Genomic DNA, 16,813 nt, shown 5'->3' on the forward strand with positions numbered 1-16,813 from the left:
CAAATCCTTCACAGGATTGGAGTCTGCAATGAATTTAATTTATTTACTTTTATTGTAATACGTGGAGTGACTCTTAGCTACATATGAGTTAATGGTGTTTTCTGATGCTTCTGACGTTTCTACACACAATTATTTTCTATCTGTAACTCAAACCTTGTAGATATCCCTAAAATGTACAGTATTTGGTCAGACTGTGTGGCCGTTTAAGTAAAAAAATCAATATCACAGAGAAAAAAATACTCTATTAGGGCTCAAATGCCTGCATTCAAAATGTAACCAACCATAAATATATTCAAGTATTAACACTAAAATGCTCTTAAATATGCTGCTAATATGATTAGTGCTACTAGTAACAGGCCTTTTTCACAGTCGACAATTTGCCTTGGAAAGAGCACAGATGTCACTAATAACATTAACGACGACTCTGCTCTGCTCAGGTGTCCCAGCAAGACATGACAGTGTGCGACTTGCACATACCAGGACCCTGAAACTGAAGCCGCTAAATGAAATTCAGCATCCTTAATTTTATTATGTACACCTGTGCCTCCCTCCTGTGACGAGTCAGAATGTCCTAGGGTATGTATTGAAAATATTTTGATGTTTTGGTTGCGTTATACGTTTGAACAGCAAAACTCTCGAAATGCATCAGATTTAATGAACTCATGACAAGGGTTCAAGGTTCAGTCTTGACCCTGGACAGGTGAGAAAATAATCTCACCACAAGGACCGTTGAGTAGCTGATGAGTCGCTTTGGATCATTTCACATGATCTTCATGAGCACATGGGTTCGTCCAGTTGTCCAGTCCCCAATAACCAGACAAGTTCCATTTGCTGATGAAGATATGAGATATGATTGAACGCACCAGAACAGCTACTAAATGGACGTTGTGGTGTATTTTCACTTCAAATGACAGCGGAATAGCACTTTTTTTCAAAAAACTGTCTTCTTGAAAGAAACTTTACATACGACTGATTTGATGTTAGGACGCATGTTCCAGGCTGAAGAAGCTCTACAAAGAACAGTTCTCGTTTCCTAATTTGTACGAGGATTTGGTACCACCAGCTCACCGGTACTCACTTGTTGTGTCCTATGCCCATGACAGAAACTGGCATGTACTAGTTTTTCACAGAAAAAGTGAGGTTTATTATTCCATATGACATGTTCAACGGAAGGCGTGATTTCAGTTCAGCCTCCACAGTTAGCCAGGACAGTCGTTCATGCTTCTCACACACATGAGTACGGAAAGAACAATGAAGAGCTAATCTGGCAAATATGTGACAGTCATCTGAATATCTTTAGGTTTTGAACTGTGGGTTGGACAAAAGAAGACATCTGAAGACGCTAGGTTGGACATTAGGAAGTTGTGATTGTGATAATCGTAACTTTTACATACCATGCAATTAATCAATTAAGAAAAGAACCCCCAAATTAATGGTTAATTAAAATTAATCGTTAGTTGGAGCCCTTGTTGATGAGATTAATAGTATCAGATGTTACCCAAATAAGCATAAAATTCAAAATGTAAATATGTGTGTTTGTGTGTGTGTTTGTGTGTTTGCCAAGGATGCTTTGCTCTCATTATTTGATCCATATCCAAGTCTCTGTGGGCCCTTGCTGCTAAAAGGTTCTATTTCTGGCAGCAAGTCATCGTTCTCCATGAAACCATGGTGCTCGAGCATCCTGTTGGCAGTGTTCTTGCAGAACTGTGGGCTCTGGTCCCGGCTCATGACCTTTGACGTGTAATATATCATTCAAACACACACACCTCACAAAGCTAGCTGTGTATGAAAGAAAGGCCGGATGAGAGCCATCAAAAATGTATACTTGAGATGGAGATGGAGGAAGAGAGTTAGAGGGAGTGATGTGATGTGAGAGACGCAGATAAGAGGGAGGAATAAAGATGGGTGAAGGAGAACAAGATGGAGGGTGGCAACAGAGAACTGATAGAGAAGGAGGGCAGGAGACAGAGTGTGCAGTGCACTTGTTTTTTGCTGATACAGATCAGATTTCATAAAGATCCACATGATTGCCTCATAACAAGGGGGACGCAGAGAGGAATGAGAGGGAGAGATGAGGCGGAGGCAAGCAGACACACGATGAAATTGATAAATAGCTGCTTGCCCTCCCTGCAGCTGCTTTCTTTGTTTTTCCAGTTTGTTTTTTCCCAATGGGCTTAATGTGATTATACTAACTGTAATTTGAAAAGAAAAAAACAAAACAAAACAAGGACAATAAAAATGATGGAAAGAGAAGTTCCTGTTTGTGACTCTGATTGGATGAAGCGTCCCATGCTGGATGGTGTCGTGTTGCTCCAGTGTTGGCTTATTTCACTGTCCATGTTACTCTGACTGTCCCCAGGGTTCACCTCTGCTCTCGTCTTCTCACTTACTCTGACTGACAGTGAAAACCACAGGCTTGTCACTGCTTATACTGAGGACTGGCTGGGACCCAAGCACAAGGCTAAGATGCTGCTGAGCCGGTGACTTACTCTGTACTGACTTACTGAATGACTGACCGACTCAATGACTTTGAGACACACTGAGAAATACTGTAAGGCAAATAGAGTGCATCACTTTAAAGCTGTGGATGGTGCAAATTTTGAATAAAAATATCAGGATGCTTACATTAGAGAGTATGTAAAAGAAAATAATATCTCAGTTATATCATTAATTTGTGTTACCGTGACATCAAAGAGTGACTGAACAGCAGGCTGTTGTTTTCCCCACTCCCACTCTTGGGTGTGGTCAGAGGTGTACTCCATCTCCACCTGTTAAGTTACACCCAACAGTGATGTCAACAGTGTGTCGATGAGAACACCTGTACATCACTGCAGCAAGGTGAGAAATGAACAGAGCAGCCATCGTCCTATGAGGAACAACTGGCAGCGACAGGCGGGTGTGGTTTAGGTGTGATGGCAGCGCGACTGTTCTTTAGCGTAGATGCTGCTGCAGAATCAGTTATATCAGACCTGGAGAGTATTTCTTAATTGAAAGAGGAGCAAAGAACAGCACTGAAGGACTTTCTCCGTTGCAAAGATGTCTTCACTCTCCTTTCGCACTCCTACTAAATCATACGGTTCGTTCTTCTGACTGGTTGAATAGAAAGTTGGGTCATCCAATCCCATCTTTGCTAAGTATTTTTTGAAAGTGCCTGCTCTTTTCCAAATAGTTTCCATGGACTACTTCACAGATGGTTCTCTGGCGCGTCATGTTACTGTTAACAGCAAGCCCCCCGCAAACACTGCTGGGTAGTGAGGCGATTTTGGCGGAGTGGCCACACTTGTTATTGCAGGAACACAAGACACACGCTGGTCCAAAAATCCGCTCTCCCCATACACAATCATGACAAAAACCAACAGTTGTGAAATATTGAAGACATTTTTCTGAGCATCACAGCCCTGAAACTACTCTTTGTATAATCAGAATTTGATCCATTCAGTCCAATAAAATTTGGAAAGTGCTTCTTGAAGAGCTGCATCACAAAGCTATTTTCTGCTTCTCTCCCCAACTGGTCGATTATTTCTCTAACCAGATGAAACAGCCGTCAGTGAGCACAACACCAGATCTTTTAGAAATGCTCTACAGGTCAGGGATGTAGGTGGTGATTCAAAGGTCTGGGTCCAGCTTGACTGTACCCATGTGGTCTGACATGTGCTCTGTTGCACTTTTAGCCACACATAATGGTAATGTCAGGGCAGACTGAACACATCAAGTACATTTCTATAATTTTCATCAAGAACTTTTACCACTTGAGACCAGCACAATTATCCTGGTTCCAGACTTCTGAATCACTACCCACATCTTGAGTTTCTCAGTGATTCAAAAGGCGAATAATTATTAATGAATAATGAAGTGTAACAAAGTGGCAGTTCAGTGTATTTATATATGCTACAGATAAATTAGATGTTATCAGCTGGGGTTAAGTTACTGTTCTAGCAGAGCTTCTTGTTCAAGTAAAAGTCAAAGCACAGCAGTGAGTCAGCGCTTTGCAATATTTGGAGCAATACTACACTTCAGGTTCAGTGAGTCATACTACTGTAGCTAAACTTGTATAAAATGTGGTAACACTGCTTTTAATAGATAATATACGGAACAATACTATGTTATACTATACTATACTAAAAAAGAAGTATTACCACAATTGCTAGTTATAACATGAGCACGATTCAGCATTTAATCAGCATAAAATCACAATTACTAAAGCCGAACATATTTAAGGACCAGTGACTGCACTTGATGTTCATCGCCAATACAGTCTGGTAAAGTAGCATTGGTATGCAGTCATTGTACAGTTTGGATCACATATGTATAATAGACTGTTGGTTGTTGTCTAAATCGTATTGTAGTGTTAAATTGTACTTCATAGGCAACGGTTTGAGCAGTCCTAATAAACTGCAAAATACAGGCTTTATAAGAATATTCAGTCATCTTATTAGCATCATATTATACACATTATTTCATAGTAGTGTTGTGTGTGAGGTTGTGTGTGACTCAATCTCCTATGGCCACAGGCTTGCAGAGACTTGTGATTCCTCAGCATAAGTGAAGAGATCCTTCTGCATTTTCAGTCCTGGCTTTGGCAGCTCTCAGAATCCTAAAAACTCTCAGCTGAAGCCAAACCACAATCTTCTTGAGTCCACCTTTACAGACTGAAAGGGAATTTTTACCCAAAGGTAAAAAGGAAAAAGCTTGCAGCCAGGCCTCCCACCTCGCTGTTTGTGCCTGAGACCGACCCAGCCCCAACCCTCACACAACCTTTCTCTGACTGCATTTATAATGCATTAAGGCATTATGTAATGACCACGAATCCAAGACAGCTACAATAGTGTGGCAGCTGTCAAAGCACCGGGATGCCAATTACCACGTATGGCCATGTGCCATCACTAGGGCCTCTTTCTGACTTTCACCTTCTTATGTGCCTATATGGAGCAGAAAGAGAACAAGAAATAAGGCAGGGGAAGCAAAGACACAAAGGAAATGACAACAGCAGGAGAAACACAAGGAGAATGGTGGGAGGATTTTAATGAGAAAAGGAACATGTTGTGTAATGAGAGGGACTGCAAGAGAAACAAAAAGAGAAGAAACACACAGAAAACAGGCGAGGGAAGATACAAAATCAGGGGCAGCCATGATTTATTGAAGACGTCCAGAGTTCACCCCGTCTGTCACATTTATTTCCCACACATTTGTTTATGGGTAAATGATGTTTTCCAATAAATGCCCATGCGGAGGCACAGGGATGCTTAAATCCTTCTTCAATTAGATATTATACATCATTCACAGTTATTCTTTCATTCAATCATTTCCCATACACAAATTTTTTTCCTTATTCAAAGCGGGCTGGAGGCTATCCCAGCATGCATTGGATGAGGGGAAGGGAAGGCAGCCAGGCCGTCACATAAACAGACCAACACACTCGTGTTCACATTCACACCCATAGGCAATTTACAGTTTTTAGTTCATATTACATGCATCTCTTTGGACAGTGGAAAGAAAGTGGAGCATCTAGAAGAATCCCAGGGCAATGCAGACTGAAGATACAAACACCACAAACAAGTTACTTACTTACTTATCTTTTTTAAAGATATGTTGCCTTATATCAGTTATTCACTCATGTTTCTTATTGTTTACAGTAGCCGTGTCAGTTAAAGCTTTTTATGAAAGGTCTAGTTTTGGAGAAAATGCTTTTGTGCTGTCTTGTTCAGAGTTAGATTAGACAATTGATAGCATTGTCGTGTTTGTACACTAAATGTGAAGCTACCAACATTAGCTGGTTATCTTAGCTTAGCATGCAGTCTGAAAACTGGAGGAAACAGCTAGCCTAGCTCTGTCTGAAGAGCCAGGCTAGACACCAAGAAACAGTCTTGGTTTCTTGGTGTAGGGCATAAAAATGAATAAACATATTAACCAGTATGTCAAACTATTTCTGTAACTCCCACAGTCATTCCTGTTCTGAAAGATGAAAACTAGATATTGTGGTTTTTGGTCATTGTTTTGTTTTTTTATCTTTTTCTCTCACAGGTTCAAGAATGGCTATGTCTGAACTGTCAGATGCAGAGAGCGCTGGGGATGGACATGACCACACCACGCTCCAAGAGTCAGCAACAGATACACTCTCCTTCTCATGCAGCCAAACCAGAACTTAAACCTGATACTTCGACTCAGCCTGCACCCCAGACACAGACCCCTCCTCAGACACAGCCTACAGGGCAGGCCCATCCGGCGCAGGCCCATCCAGCGCAGGGCCATCCAGCGCAGGCCCATCAGCCGCAGGCCCATCCAGTGCAAGGCCATCCACCGCAGGGCCATCCAGCGCAGGGCCATCCGCCGCAGGGCCATCCAGCGCAGGGCCATCCGGCACAGGCCCAGCCAGCCCCTGGCTCTATCAAACAGACTGGTCCAGCTGGCTCAGGTCAGCAACAAGCAAAGCTCCCTCTAGGGGCAGTCCCTCTCCCAGGCATGGCCAAGGCCCCATCCCAACCTGACCTGTCCCGCAGCTCTCCTGCCCACCAACCCCACCACCCCCGCCAGGACCAGACTCGCAGTGCAGGGAGCTCCCCTTCACGACAGCCCCCACCTCCAGAGCAGACTTTTGGAAAGTTGTTTGGCTTTGGTGCTTCTCTTCTTAACCAAGCCAGTACTCTCATATCTGAGACTACTCAACCCCAACAACAGCCCCCGAAACCGGCCCCCAAACCAGGAGGACCTCCTGGTCCAGGGCCCGGGGCAGGTAAACCCTCAGGACCTCAACCTGCGCAACAAGGGCCTCGAGCCCCTGTTCAGCAGCAACAACAGCCCACTCCCCCAGACTCCTCTAAATCTAAAGCTTGCTGTCCTCTCTGCAAGACAAGTCTCAACATTGGCAACACAGCAGAACAACCCAACTACAACACCTGCACACAGTGCCACCACCAAGTGTGCAACATGTGTGGCTTCAATCCAACTCCACACATAGTTGAGGTAAGACTCTGATTTGATCTGTTTGGCTGTAACAAAATGTCAACTGGTCCGTAACAACTTCCAGACAATGGATTTACCAAATGAAATGATTTATTGATGTGTTTCTGTGAAAAATGCTACGTCATAGTGCAGTTTATCCATTTGTGGTTGTCTGGTCTTGGAGTAAATAACAGCATTTTACAGAGGGTTCCTGTGCGCATGAATCACATATTTGGCTTCAGGTGCTGTCAAATGGCCAACATTTGCCTTTTGTCTCCCCCGTCTCTGAGGTTCTTCATGTTCACTTCACTGGTTCTATTGTTTCTTAGTTTTTTTTTTTAAGAATGCTCCTTTATTGTTTGCTCTCCTTCTCTAACACAGAAAAAAAAAAATTTGAAGCAAAGAGCTCACACAAAAGAACATTTATGCTCAAGAATGGTTGATATTTCGATTCATGGGTTTCATAAGCTAGTATGCACGATGCTTTATATAAGCCTGAAAGAAGCTCTTCCTGTTTCACCTTCTCTCTCTCTCTCTCTCTTTCTTTCTCTCTCTCTGTTTCTCCCTCTCTCTCTCTCTCTCTCTCTCTCTCATTCTCTTTCTCTCTCTCTGTTTCTCAGTCAGGACCTGCTCTGTTCTGCTCTGTCAGGGCCTTTCATGTCGTTAGCAGAGTGAAGTCCAGGCTGTGACTCACCTCATCAGTGTGCACTGCCCTGAAGCTGCACAGAAATATATGACCAATCTACAGGAAACAGAGCCTTATCAAACTCAATTTAATGGATAATCTTAGTATTGATTAGTCACATCCAGGGGTCAGCTGAGGGTATATTCCTCCCTTAAGTGGCCCCTTCTCCTCCCTCATCCAGTTGGTAAGAACAGGGAGTTGCAGTGGCTTCCAGAGCCAGGCAATAACAGAGTTTAATTATGCAAATCAAGTCCAATTGAATGATAGCAGTAATAACAGGCTTTCTGCAGAGCGCTGGCTTTTTATGGGCCAGCCTTGTCTTCCCAGGCATCTGGTTGTCACAGGCACTAGCACAGGCCATTCATAGATCGCTATGGAAACAGCGAGATAATTTGTTTGTCAGGCATCCCTTTCATGCTTGGCTGCTAAGATGCTGAGAGTATACAAAAACTTTCAGACTGCTGTTGCTCTGTTTTCATGAGGGACTCCTGTTATTAGGTGTGTTGTGTTTCTCCTCTGCTGGCGACAGTCTGCAACTCAATCCAGCATAAAGTGCATTCTTTCCAAACCTGTGAACAGTTTTTGTTGTCATTCCATGTGAGCTGGCAGGTTGCTATCTCCAGAGTGGGTGAGAACCATTTGGACATGGTGTGAGGCTTTGTACTTTGAATCTAAGTTTCTCAGCTTGATTTCCTCAGCCTGTTTGGCACATTCTTCCTGCTCATCCTCTCCTAATCTCTCCAAACTCTTCTGTTTCTCTGCATCTGCTTTTCGCCTCTTTTCCTGTGTGTCGCAGGCAAAATTGTAGTCACTGCTCCCAGTTCTCATAGGGGTGTGGTTGCAAAGCCCGTAGGTGCACTATTTGCTCATATCACTCATGTCACTGTTCTGGTCTGATTGAGTAGATCAATCTGGATGATAGACTAAGAGGCCCTTTGAGTTTAATCTGTGCTGAGTGGCTGAACAACTGGGGAATGACAGCTGCTTACCAATTAAATGAAATTCATTCAAGGACAAGGCTAGCTAGTTATTACATTTTTGTTTTTATCAACGGATCCCATGAAAAGACCAAAACAAACATTATGTCTGTCCATTTCTTTCCATTTCAACACATTCTGAATTCTCTGCCCTATCTGTTGCTCTCAGCCTGAAGCCCATTAGTTCTTACTGGAGATATAAATTTAAAAACAGGTCATGAATGTGTCCTTTCATTTTTTTCAAAAGGCTAAATAATTTCCTTTTAGCAAATGTAACTCAAACAGAAGTAAGTGATGTTTTTGTTTGGGACTATTTTTAAATGCAGAGTTGTTGTAGTGGTTCTCAGACTCAGGGGCACAGAGCCACTGCAGGGTGGCGTGGATGACCAGGAGAAAAATATGGAGTGAAACTAAGTTCAACAAATGATTTATGATGATGATTTATGTAGGGAATGTAAACAAGCATTTCACTAAAATTGAACTTGGATCCTCTTTTATTAGTTGCTTCCCCGTCATTGATAATGATTGATAAGGATTGACTATTTTCGGCTTCTGAAGGGGGCCATGGTAGAAAAAGTCTGAGCTGCTCTCCTAAGTATTTATAAAAGCATGACAATGTATGTAGGATTGAATAACAATAAATTACAGTGCCCATGATCATGTTAATGAATGAGCATGTCACCCAGTACAACCGTTCAACGGCTCAGTTACACATTTGAGGATTAAGATATGCCAGACTTTGGCTACACGGACAACACTTGTTGGTATAGGATCATGTAATTGGATTTGGTATTTTCTTGGTATTGCTGATAGTAAAAAGATAAATACATAGAATAGGATTTAGCAGAAATGTAATATAATATTCATAGTTGTTCGAATGTTTTCATGAGCTTATAATCACCTGAAAATAAGAATAGCTGTGTTTTCATTGCCTTAGACTGAGCTCTTCATATCTACAGAGAGGAGGTCCTCTTCCATTGAGTCTGCCATGTTGCACCGCCACAGTAGCCCACAGTAGCCCAGAGTGGACAAATTAAACACTGGCTCTAGAGAGTGCCTTTTGCGTTTTTCATGGTCGCCATAGGGGAGGGTGAGACAAGGGGCATTCATTGGTTGGCAGCCTAAGTGCTATATTGGACAGAGTGAATAGAGACAGTGAGAGGCAGACAGGAACAGGTGTGAAATTGGTACGAATAGGTCATGTAGCATGCACTGTAACAACTTTGCAACTGAATGGATTATACGTCTCCATGTATCCAAAAGTTGACTGTTTTTCCAGCCGCAATAATAAACATTTTGCAGGAAACGTAGTCCTTCTGCGATGTTGAGAGCCGTGGAGAAGCTTCCACTATGTGACAGTGGAAATGGGGAGAAACTGCAAATGAATTGCAATTATGTGCCAGAGTAATTAAAGTAATTAAAAAACAACAACAACAGATGGTTAAACTATTGTGGCTATAAAAAGTATTCAACTTGGACTTTTTCAGGGAAGTAATCACGGCTTCTTTTTAATACGTACAAGAAAATACTGCACTGTGGAAAAGGTAAATACATAAAACAAATTTCTACAAATTGACCAACATTAAATTGCTAATTAATTTAAGTCTCAAATTATTGAATATAAAGTTTTCACAGCCTTTACTACCCAAACCATCACTTTTAATAGACTTCCCGTAATGAAATTGTCTGTGACAGTACTTAGGGAGGATTTTAAAAAATGATCTGTAGCTTGTGAAAATCACAAAAATGCTGGAAAATATTCATGAAAATACATTTTCTGTCACCCCATGAGTGACACAATGCATAATTCATTCAGAACAAATTAGGCTGAGCTGTATGATGTTATAAAAAAAAACAGTCAGCCCCTTTTTAATGCTGCGATGAGAAGATGAGTGTCACCGTCTCTGTGAGTGGAAGAACGGAGGAGGAGGGAAGGGAAAGAGGTGATAGATTGAGAGGGAGGGAGACAGTGAGAATGAGAGATATTGAGTGAGAGGAAGCAAACTGTTTGTTGCGTTGCACAATATTTCACATCAATTAGCGCTGAAAGTCTTGTGTGGCTCTGAGTAAATAAGATGTCCTTGTTTTGGGACTGTTTCCTCCCCTATTATGCTTCTGAAGGAGATTAAAACCAACCATGTGTCATTGTCATCTCCCCAGAGTTTGGATGTAAATAGAACCTAAAATGTTTTCACTGGAGTGTCTAGCTGCTAAATCTGGTTTACAGTACACTGCCTGTCAATCCTAATTCCTGAACCGCTCTGTCTTTCTTTCTGTCCTTCCACCAGCACGAGCTACTGCATGCTTCTGAAGTAGACACAGCCATGCCTTAGCTTTGTCTTGACTGTAAATACAGATGGAGGTGTGTTTGACACAATGCATTATGTTTCACTTCCCAGTAGTCTCACTATAACATTATTCTTCCATCACCAGTTTTTCCATATGTCTTACATTTTGTTCCCACGACTGGCCAGCCGTACTGATCTGACTCTGTGTGTCTATTATTACGCTACAGAAGTGTGCCCTGTTTGTAATGAGACGGAGGCCCTGAGTGGATCATTAGTAAAAGCTCTGAATTTCTCACAGAACTGTAGAAAAAGTGTAGAGAAACAGAAAACATAGCTCATCAATAATTCACTGAGGGAGAACATTATAAATAGTTCATGCAGTGTGGAGCAGTGAGAGAGCTGCGTTTGATTCCTCATGTCACATAAGGTCAGTGTGTGTCGATGCCTTTGTGTATGTATGTGTGTGAGTGAGGAATATATGTGTGTTGGTGTATGTCGGTTGTACTGTGGACGTGTGTCTGTACGAGGCTGAGTATCAGGAGCAGGTTGCCTTTGAGATTAATCAGATTTGTTAGCGAATCAAATACTTTTAACTTACAAAAAAGTCTGCTTACTCTTGTGGAACACATATTTGGGTCTCTCACATCAAACATATTCTTTAACTCTTATGACAACTTAGCACAGTTTTATTTCTGCATTTACACACCTGCCTCTTCAGCCTAAACATGCCTGTTTATCTTCTGAATAAGACTCTGTCTTCCTGCAGAATATTAAGGTGGATGAGACAAACTTCAGTTGAATATCAGCGTATCCTGGTAATGTGTCAAAGCAAAGTTCAGCTGTGGTCTATCCTGGCTCTGGTCCTTGGTCACAAAGATTTGGTCTGCTAGAAACAATACAGAGCTGAAATAAGGCCAGAGTTTAAATAGCTTGTTTACGTCGACATATTTTCCTCCAAATTACTCATTATTTTACATTCTGTCTGCTATTTACCTACTCATTATGTCACCATAGACACCCATGGACACACATATATGCACACACACAAGGGTACACACAGTCTCATTCTGTAATATGCTCAGCTGTGACAAAGCAATTACAGTCAGACTCTGTGCAAAGAAAGACCTTTTAACAGGCTGTAACACTGTCTGCTGTAACTATATATTGGCTCACTTAGCACATGATGAAATGTTGATAATGAGAAGTCGCAGATAAGGCGTAGTGTAGCATAAACTTTACCCTTTAAAAACGATGCATGATTTTGAAGCTGTTGACTCAGCTGAGAATCGCTTATATCCAACAGCTACTGGGAGATACACACTAATTAAATCCATATCTTCAATTATAGAAATTTGTGATGGAAATTCTATGAATTTCTATTTTTTCCATTCAATGCAATTTGCTCTAGACTACAGTGTCCTTGAGGACGCACCCAACATACAGTAAACATATGCGGGACATGTAGTATTTGTGAATGTGTCAGCGCTCTGCAGGAACACAGTTGCCGCTATCACACAGAGCCACAGTATAGATGAACATGTCATTCTCATTCTCAAACATGCTGGAAGTGTTTTCTGAAGGTTGGCACCAGCCTGTGTCTCCCTCAGGAGTCCCATCCAAAGCCAGATGGCTGCCGGCATCATGCATCCTAGCCTGCCGCGCTCAGCCTGGCTGCTCCCAAAGTGATGATGGTACACCATCACAGATTCAAACACCCACCCGGCCTCAATCAGCTGCTTACCACCTTTTAATACTTCCATATTCCTTTTCGCTGCATGTGCTGTGTGCTTACAGAAGCCAGCACACACATAGTGCTGGTACAAGAATTCAGCGTCACACGCCCACATGCATCTTACACATGCTGCACATGCCAGAATGCATGTATTCACGCCCACTGAAACACATTCCTGGGAACTACTAGATTACAAGCCATGGGTCTTGAGCAATATTATGAGAAAGATTGCAATATTTGTCAGTTCAGTGTTCAAAAATGATTGTGTGAACACAGAAATGTTTTCTTTTTTTAATTCATAAAGACTACCAATAATAACATAATTGAATTGCTATAGTCAGATACAAATAACTGATAACAACTGAGCTGATAAATAAAATAATATGATTTCCAATAAAGACATTTTTTTGTGATTTTAGTTATTTCAACAACCCATATTAAGTTTTTGACCACCATTTTAAAATGCTATTGGAAGCGTCTGGTAGTAGGAAGTAAGAAGTTTTCCAGCTTTGCAAACACCCACATACACACTCATACACAGTATGGACACCTACACACACCATTGTACTTCACCCTCCTGTTCTCCTATTGCAAATATATTAAATGAGTGTACTCACCTCACTGTAAAACTGCCAGTATGCCCAAAGCAGAAATGAAATATTTAATTGTTGGCTTGTACCTTATTTTATTTCATCCACAATATTTTGCAGCTCTCCCACATTATATAGATTTATGTGATGTGCCAAATACATAAAATGCCCCCCTTGACATTGTTAAATATGACACTGTGGTTGTTTTGTTCTCATGTCTCTCTTGCTTCAGTCGTAGTTCAGCATGTATCTACACATGCACCCTCTTTCTCTTTGCACGTTTCAGTGCTCCTCTCCCTCCGTTTGCATTCCTCTTACTCCTGTCTACATGCCTTAGTAGGAGACCGCTTGCTGTTGACACATTGATTGAATTGGCAATTACTTCTGGTTGAATCACTTGCAGTTGACATTGCAACACGGGTACTCAGCCCTCTTGATTCAGTCTGCGCTCTGTTGATTTAGCAGCAGCAGCAGGGCGAGCATTTTAAAACCCCTGCAATAAGACAGAGTATTTATAAGAGGTGATACAGACACAGACAAAAAGAGACAGAGACAGAGAGAAGGGTGTGTTTCTGTGTGTGTGTTTGGGGGGGTCTCGTAGAAGGAGCTAATAGTTGAGAGTGTTTCTAATCCGTGTTGAGGGAGTGTAGTGATCCCCTTGAGTACGGTGCTTAACCCCAACACACCACTGTAGAGATCCACCCACACAAACAAGTGCCATCAGAGAATAGTAAGCCTTGTTGGATGATTAAACTGAGACAATGCCAGTTTGACTTTGCCTGATAAATAAATTAGTGTGGAAGAGACTGTAGTCGTGAAACAAAGGTTTTCCACCTAAATCCTCTGTGTTTCTAATAAGGCGACACATGTCCACAATCCACAGCACCTTCACTGATAAAATTCAGCGCGTGCCTGTGGTGGAGACAGGAAGGTGATGTGTGATGTAAAGCAATGACTGCTTCCTGTTGAGATTATGTAGCACCCAGCACAGATGGCTCGCTGGTTTGGAGGCTTAAATGCCACTCACTCTTGTCTCTGGGACCTTTGTGTTTGGCTGCAGGCTCTGGGCTCAGACTGAACGGGAGTTGCGTACACTTTGTCTAAACTCTTGTATATCACAGACCAGCTGAGAGATCCAGGGCAAAGCTCCCAAAACTGCTTTTACTTTCCAGTATTCTTGCGCTTTTTAAGATTTTTCACATTTTGTTGGCATATTATTCTAAACCTGAGGATGACCGGAAATAGCAAACCTACAAAGACTAGCACCTTTTGACGCTGGGATTGCATCGTATGTACATTATTCTGCGTGGCTTCTGAGCACCACAATGTGATGTCTTTGAGGTCAACCTCGACCTGTTCCGAGCCCTGCCTGCACCAGCAGCAATATCAGCTCTTTTGATGAATGACTATCCAGGAGCACAGTGACCATATTGAACTTGAATTACCCCTCCGGTCCTTTTCTGTGGTTCTATCTTCAAATGCCCTTCCTCTCCCACCTTGTGAGGGAATGTGCTTTGAAGCCTACACGGGACCTCAGCATTGGCTTAATCACCTCTTCAGGACTCATCATCTTCAAGGCCTGGTGGCTATGCTAACGAGCTTTAGCGATGCTCAGGGGCCTCTGGCATGGCTGTGCTATCCACACTGTCAGACCCACAGAGGTGGGGTGGAGCAGTCCTCCCACCCCTGCTACTGGGCCCTCCTGTCTCAACACATCACTTCACCCGCCTCATCGGTGCTCCCGCTCTCTCTTCCTCGCAGCGCCTCAGGCATGCAGCTACTCCCTAATGCTGGCATTAGGAAAGAAGGAGGGGTTTAGTTGAGTGTGCACTATGCTTACAGGCTGCAAATACTAAAAGGCTGGCAACACAAATGTGAGATTATGGAACAGAGACATGCAGTTGTATGTCAGGGAATGAAAAAAAAAACACTGCCAGACAGAGGGAGAGCTATAATGAAAGGGAGCAGGAGATTGGGAGACAAAATGAAAGAGATAAAGCTCACTGATCGCTCAGATATTACATTTAACCCCTTGCTAATCTTCTCAGTGCTGCAGCTGTCAGGCAGCAGTGGAGATGACCAGATCAGCAAGTGAGGGTCTGGGCTGCTGCTCTGAGAAGCAGCCTGACAACTAATAACAACAGAAGCAAAGGAAGCATGAGGACCATGACGCTCATGAGACGTTTGCCCCACTGCCTGCATTCGTGAAGACACCGGGGCTCCACTGCCAGCGCTGTTTGCTGCTGGGGGGTGTGGCACAACGGCTAAAGCTTAGCTCAAATGAATAGTTGGTTTCTTTTTTTAAAAAGCTGAATTTGTGATCACTGTACCATTTATTGTAGAAAATGATGCAGCAGAGATGCCTGACGAATCTGCTGTACTGAATGCATGTTCAGCTTTCTTATCTCTCCTGAGAATCACTCACAGCTCACCACCGGGTCTGCCACCTTTTCCATTCTTCCATTAACAGCTCTAACTGCTAAAATGAGCACATTACAAAGAAGTGAAATGAAATATATTTCCTATGGACATGTTAGCTTTTTAAATGGCTTCAGTATCATTCATACATGTGTGAGTTAATGTATTTCTGTGTTATCAGTAGTGAAACATTTTGCCTGTGTATAAGTTGTTAGCCTAAGACATCAACAAATGATTTTGAGGCAAAATGGCAGTCATCTTATCCCTGAATATACACATTTGAACTATTTTCTCGATCAGCATCTTACTTTGAGCAGTTAGCTCGTACATGGTCTCATTTTTGTGTGACAAAGTTACAGTAGTTTGGTTATTTCACATGAGAGATTTCTGTATTTGTGTTCTTGTATGTGCCCTCCTCAGTGGTTTGAAGTGGGTGGAACGGTAAAACCGTGACGTCACACATTTCTGTCCACCAATCAGGAATTAGCAACATTTGGCTCATATATAATGACAGTTGTGTGTTGTTTGCTTACATTGCCAGGACACTGTCAATCAAATCTGATCAAACCATACCAATACAGTCTCAGTGAAGTAAATTAGCTGAGTGTCGAATGCTCAAATAAGTCTTTTTTTTCCAAACATCCGCGTTGATTGCTTTGTAATTAATATTCAACATTATGGAGAAATGTTTGGTATACATTTTAGTTTGTTTGAAGTGTTCATAAAGACTTTCTTTGCTTAACATGTATCAGATAAATGGCTGTATTTTTAGATTTGTTTTTAGTATCTTGTGTGTGACCACAGCTCTGTAACTGCTGTCGTCTTTAACTGATATTGTGTATAGTGCATTGTGTCACTGCTGTCCTCTCCCATATGTGCAGGTCCAGTGCTCACTCAAATGATGCTTATGCCCATACTGGCCTACAGACTTGCTAACCAAGTTCAAACATGTACATGTCTGCTGTGAACAGTGTGTCTGAAAGACTGGTGCAGCATCAGTAGACATATATATTTGCTGGACTTCTTCCAGTAAAGTAGTCATGTGACTAGACGCTGTTGATAGGTTGCAGCTTGAGTAACTTAAATTAGATAGACTTAAAAAGATAAATTTAAGATACATGAATTGTACTTGCTTGGCTGATAGTTGTAGATTTGCCTGGCGGGAGTATTAGAAACTCATCTAA

General features: G+C 42.1%; 1 protein-coding gene across 1 annotated transcript in view; it reads left to right on the forward strand.

Moving 5' to 3' along the window:
* bsnb (bassoon (presynaptic cytomatrix protein) b) overlaps window positions 1–16,813 on the forward strand; it is a 63,055-nt gene that overhangs the window by 17,628 nt on the left and 28,614 nt on the right. Inside the window, exons 3-4 of the mRNA XM_041958361.1 lie at window positions 6,022–6,213; window positions 6,370–6,960. Coding sequence (XP_041814295.1) covers window positions 6,022–6,213; window positions 6,370–6,960 — 783 coding nt within the window. The remainder of the gene's footprint in view (window positions 1–6,021; window positions 6,214–6,369; window positions 6,961–16,813) is intronic.

Source organism: Chelmon rostratus, chromosome 2 (assembly GCF_017976325.1).
Source record: "Chelmon rostratus isolate fCheRos1 chromosome 2, fCheRos1.pri, whole genome shotgun sequence".
Lineage (NCBI taxonomy): Eukaryota > Metazoa > Chordata > Actinopteri > Chaetodontiformes > Chaetodontidae > Chelmon > Chelmon rostratus.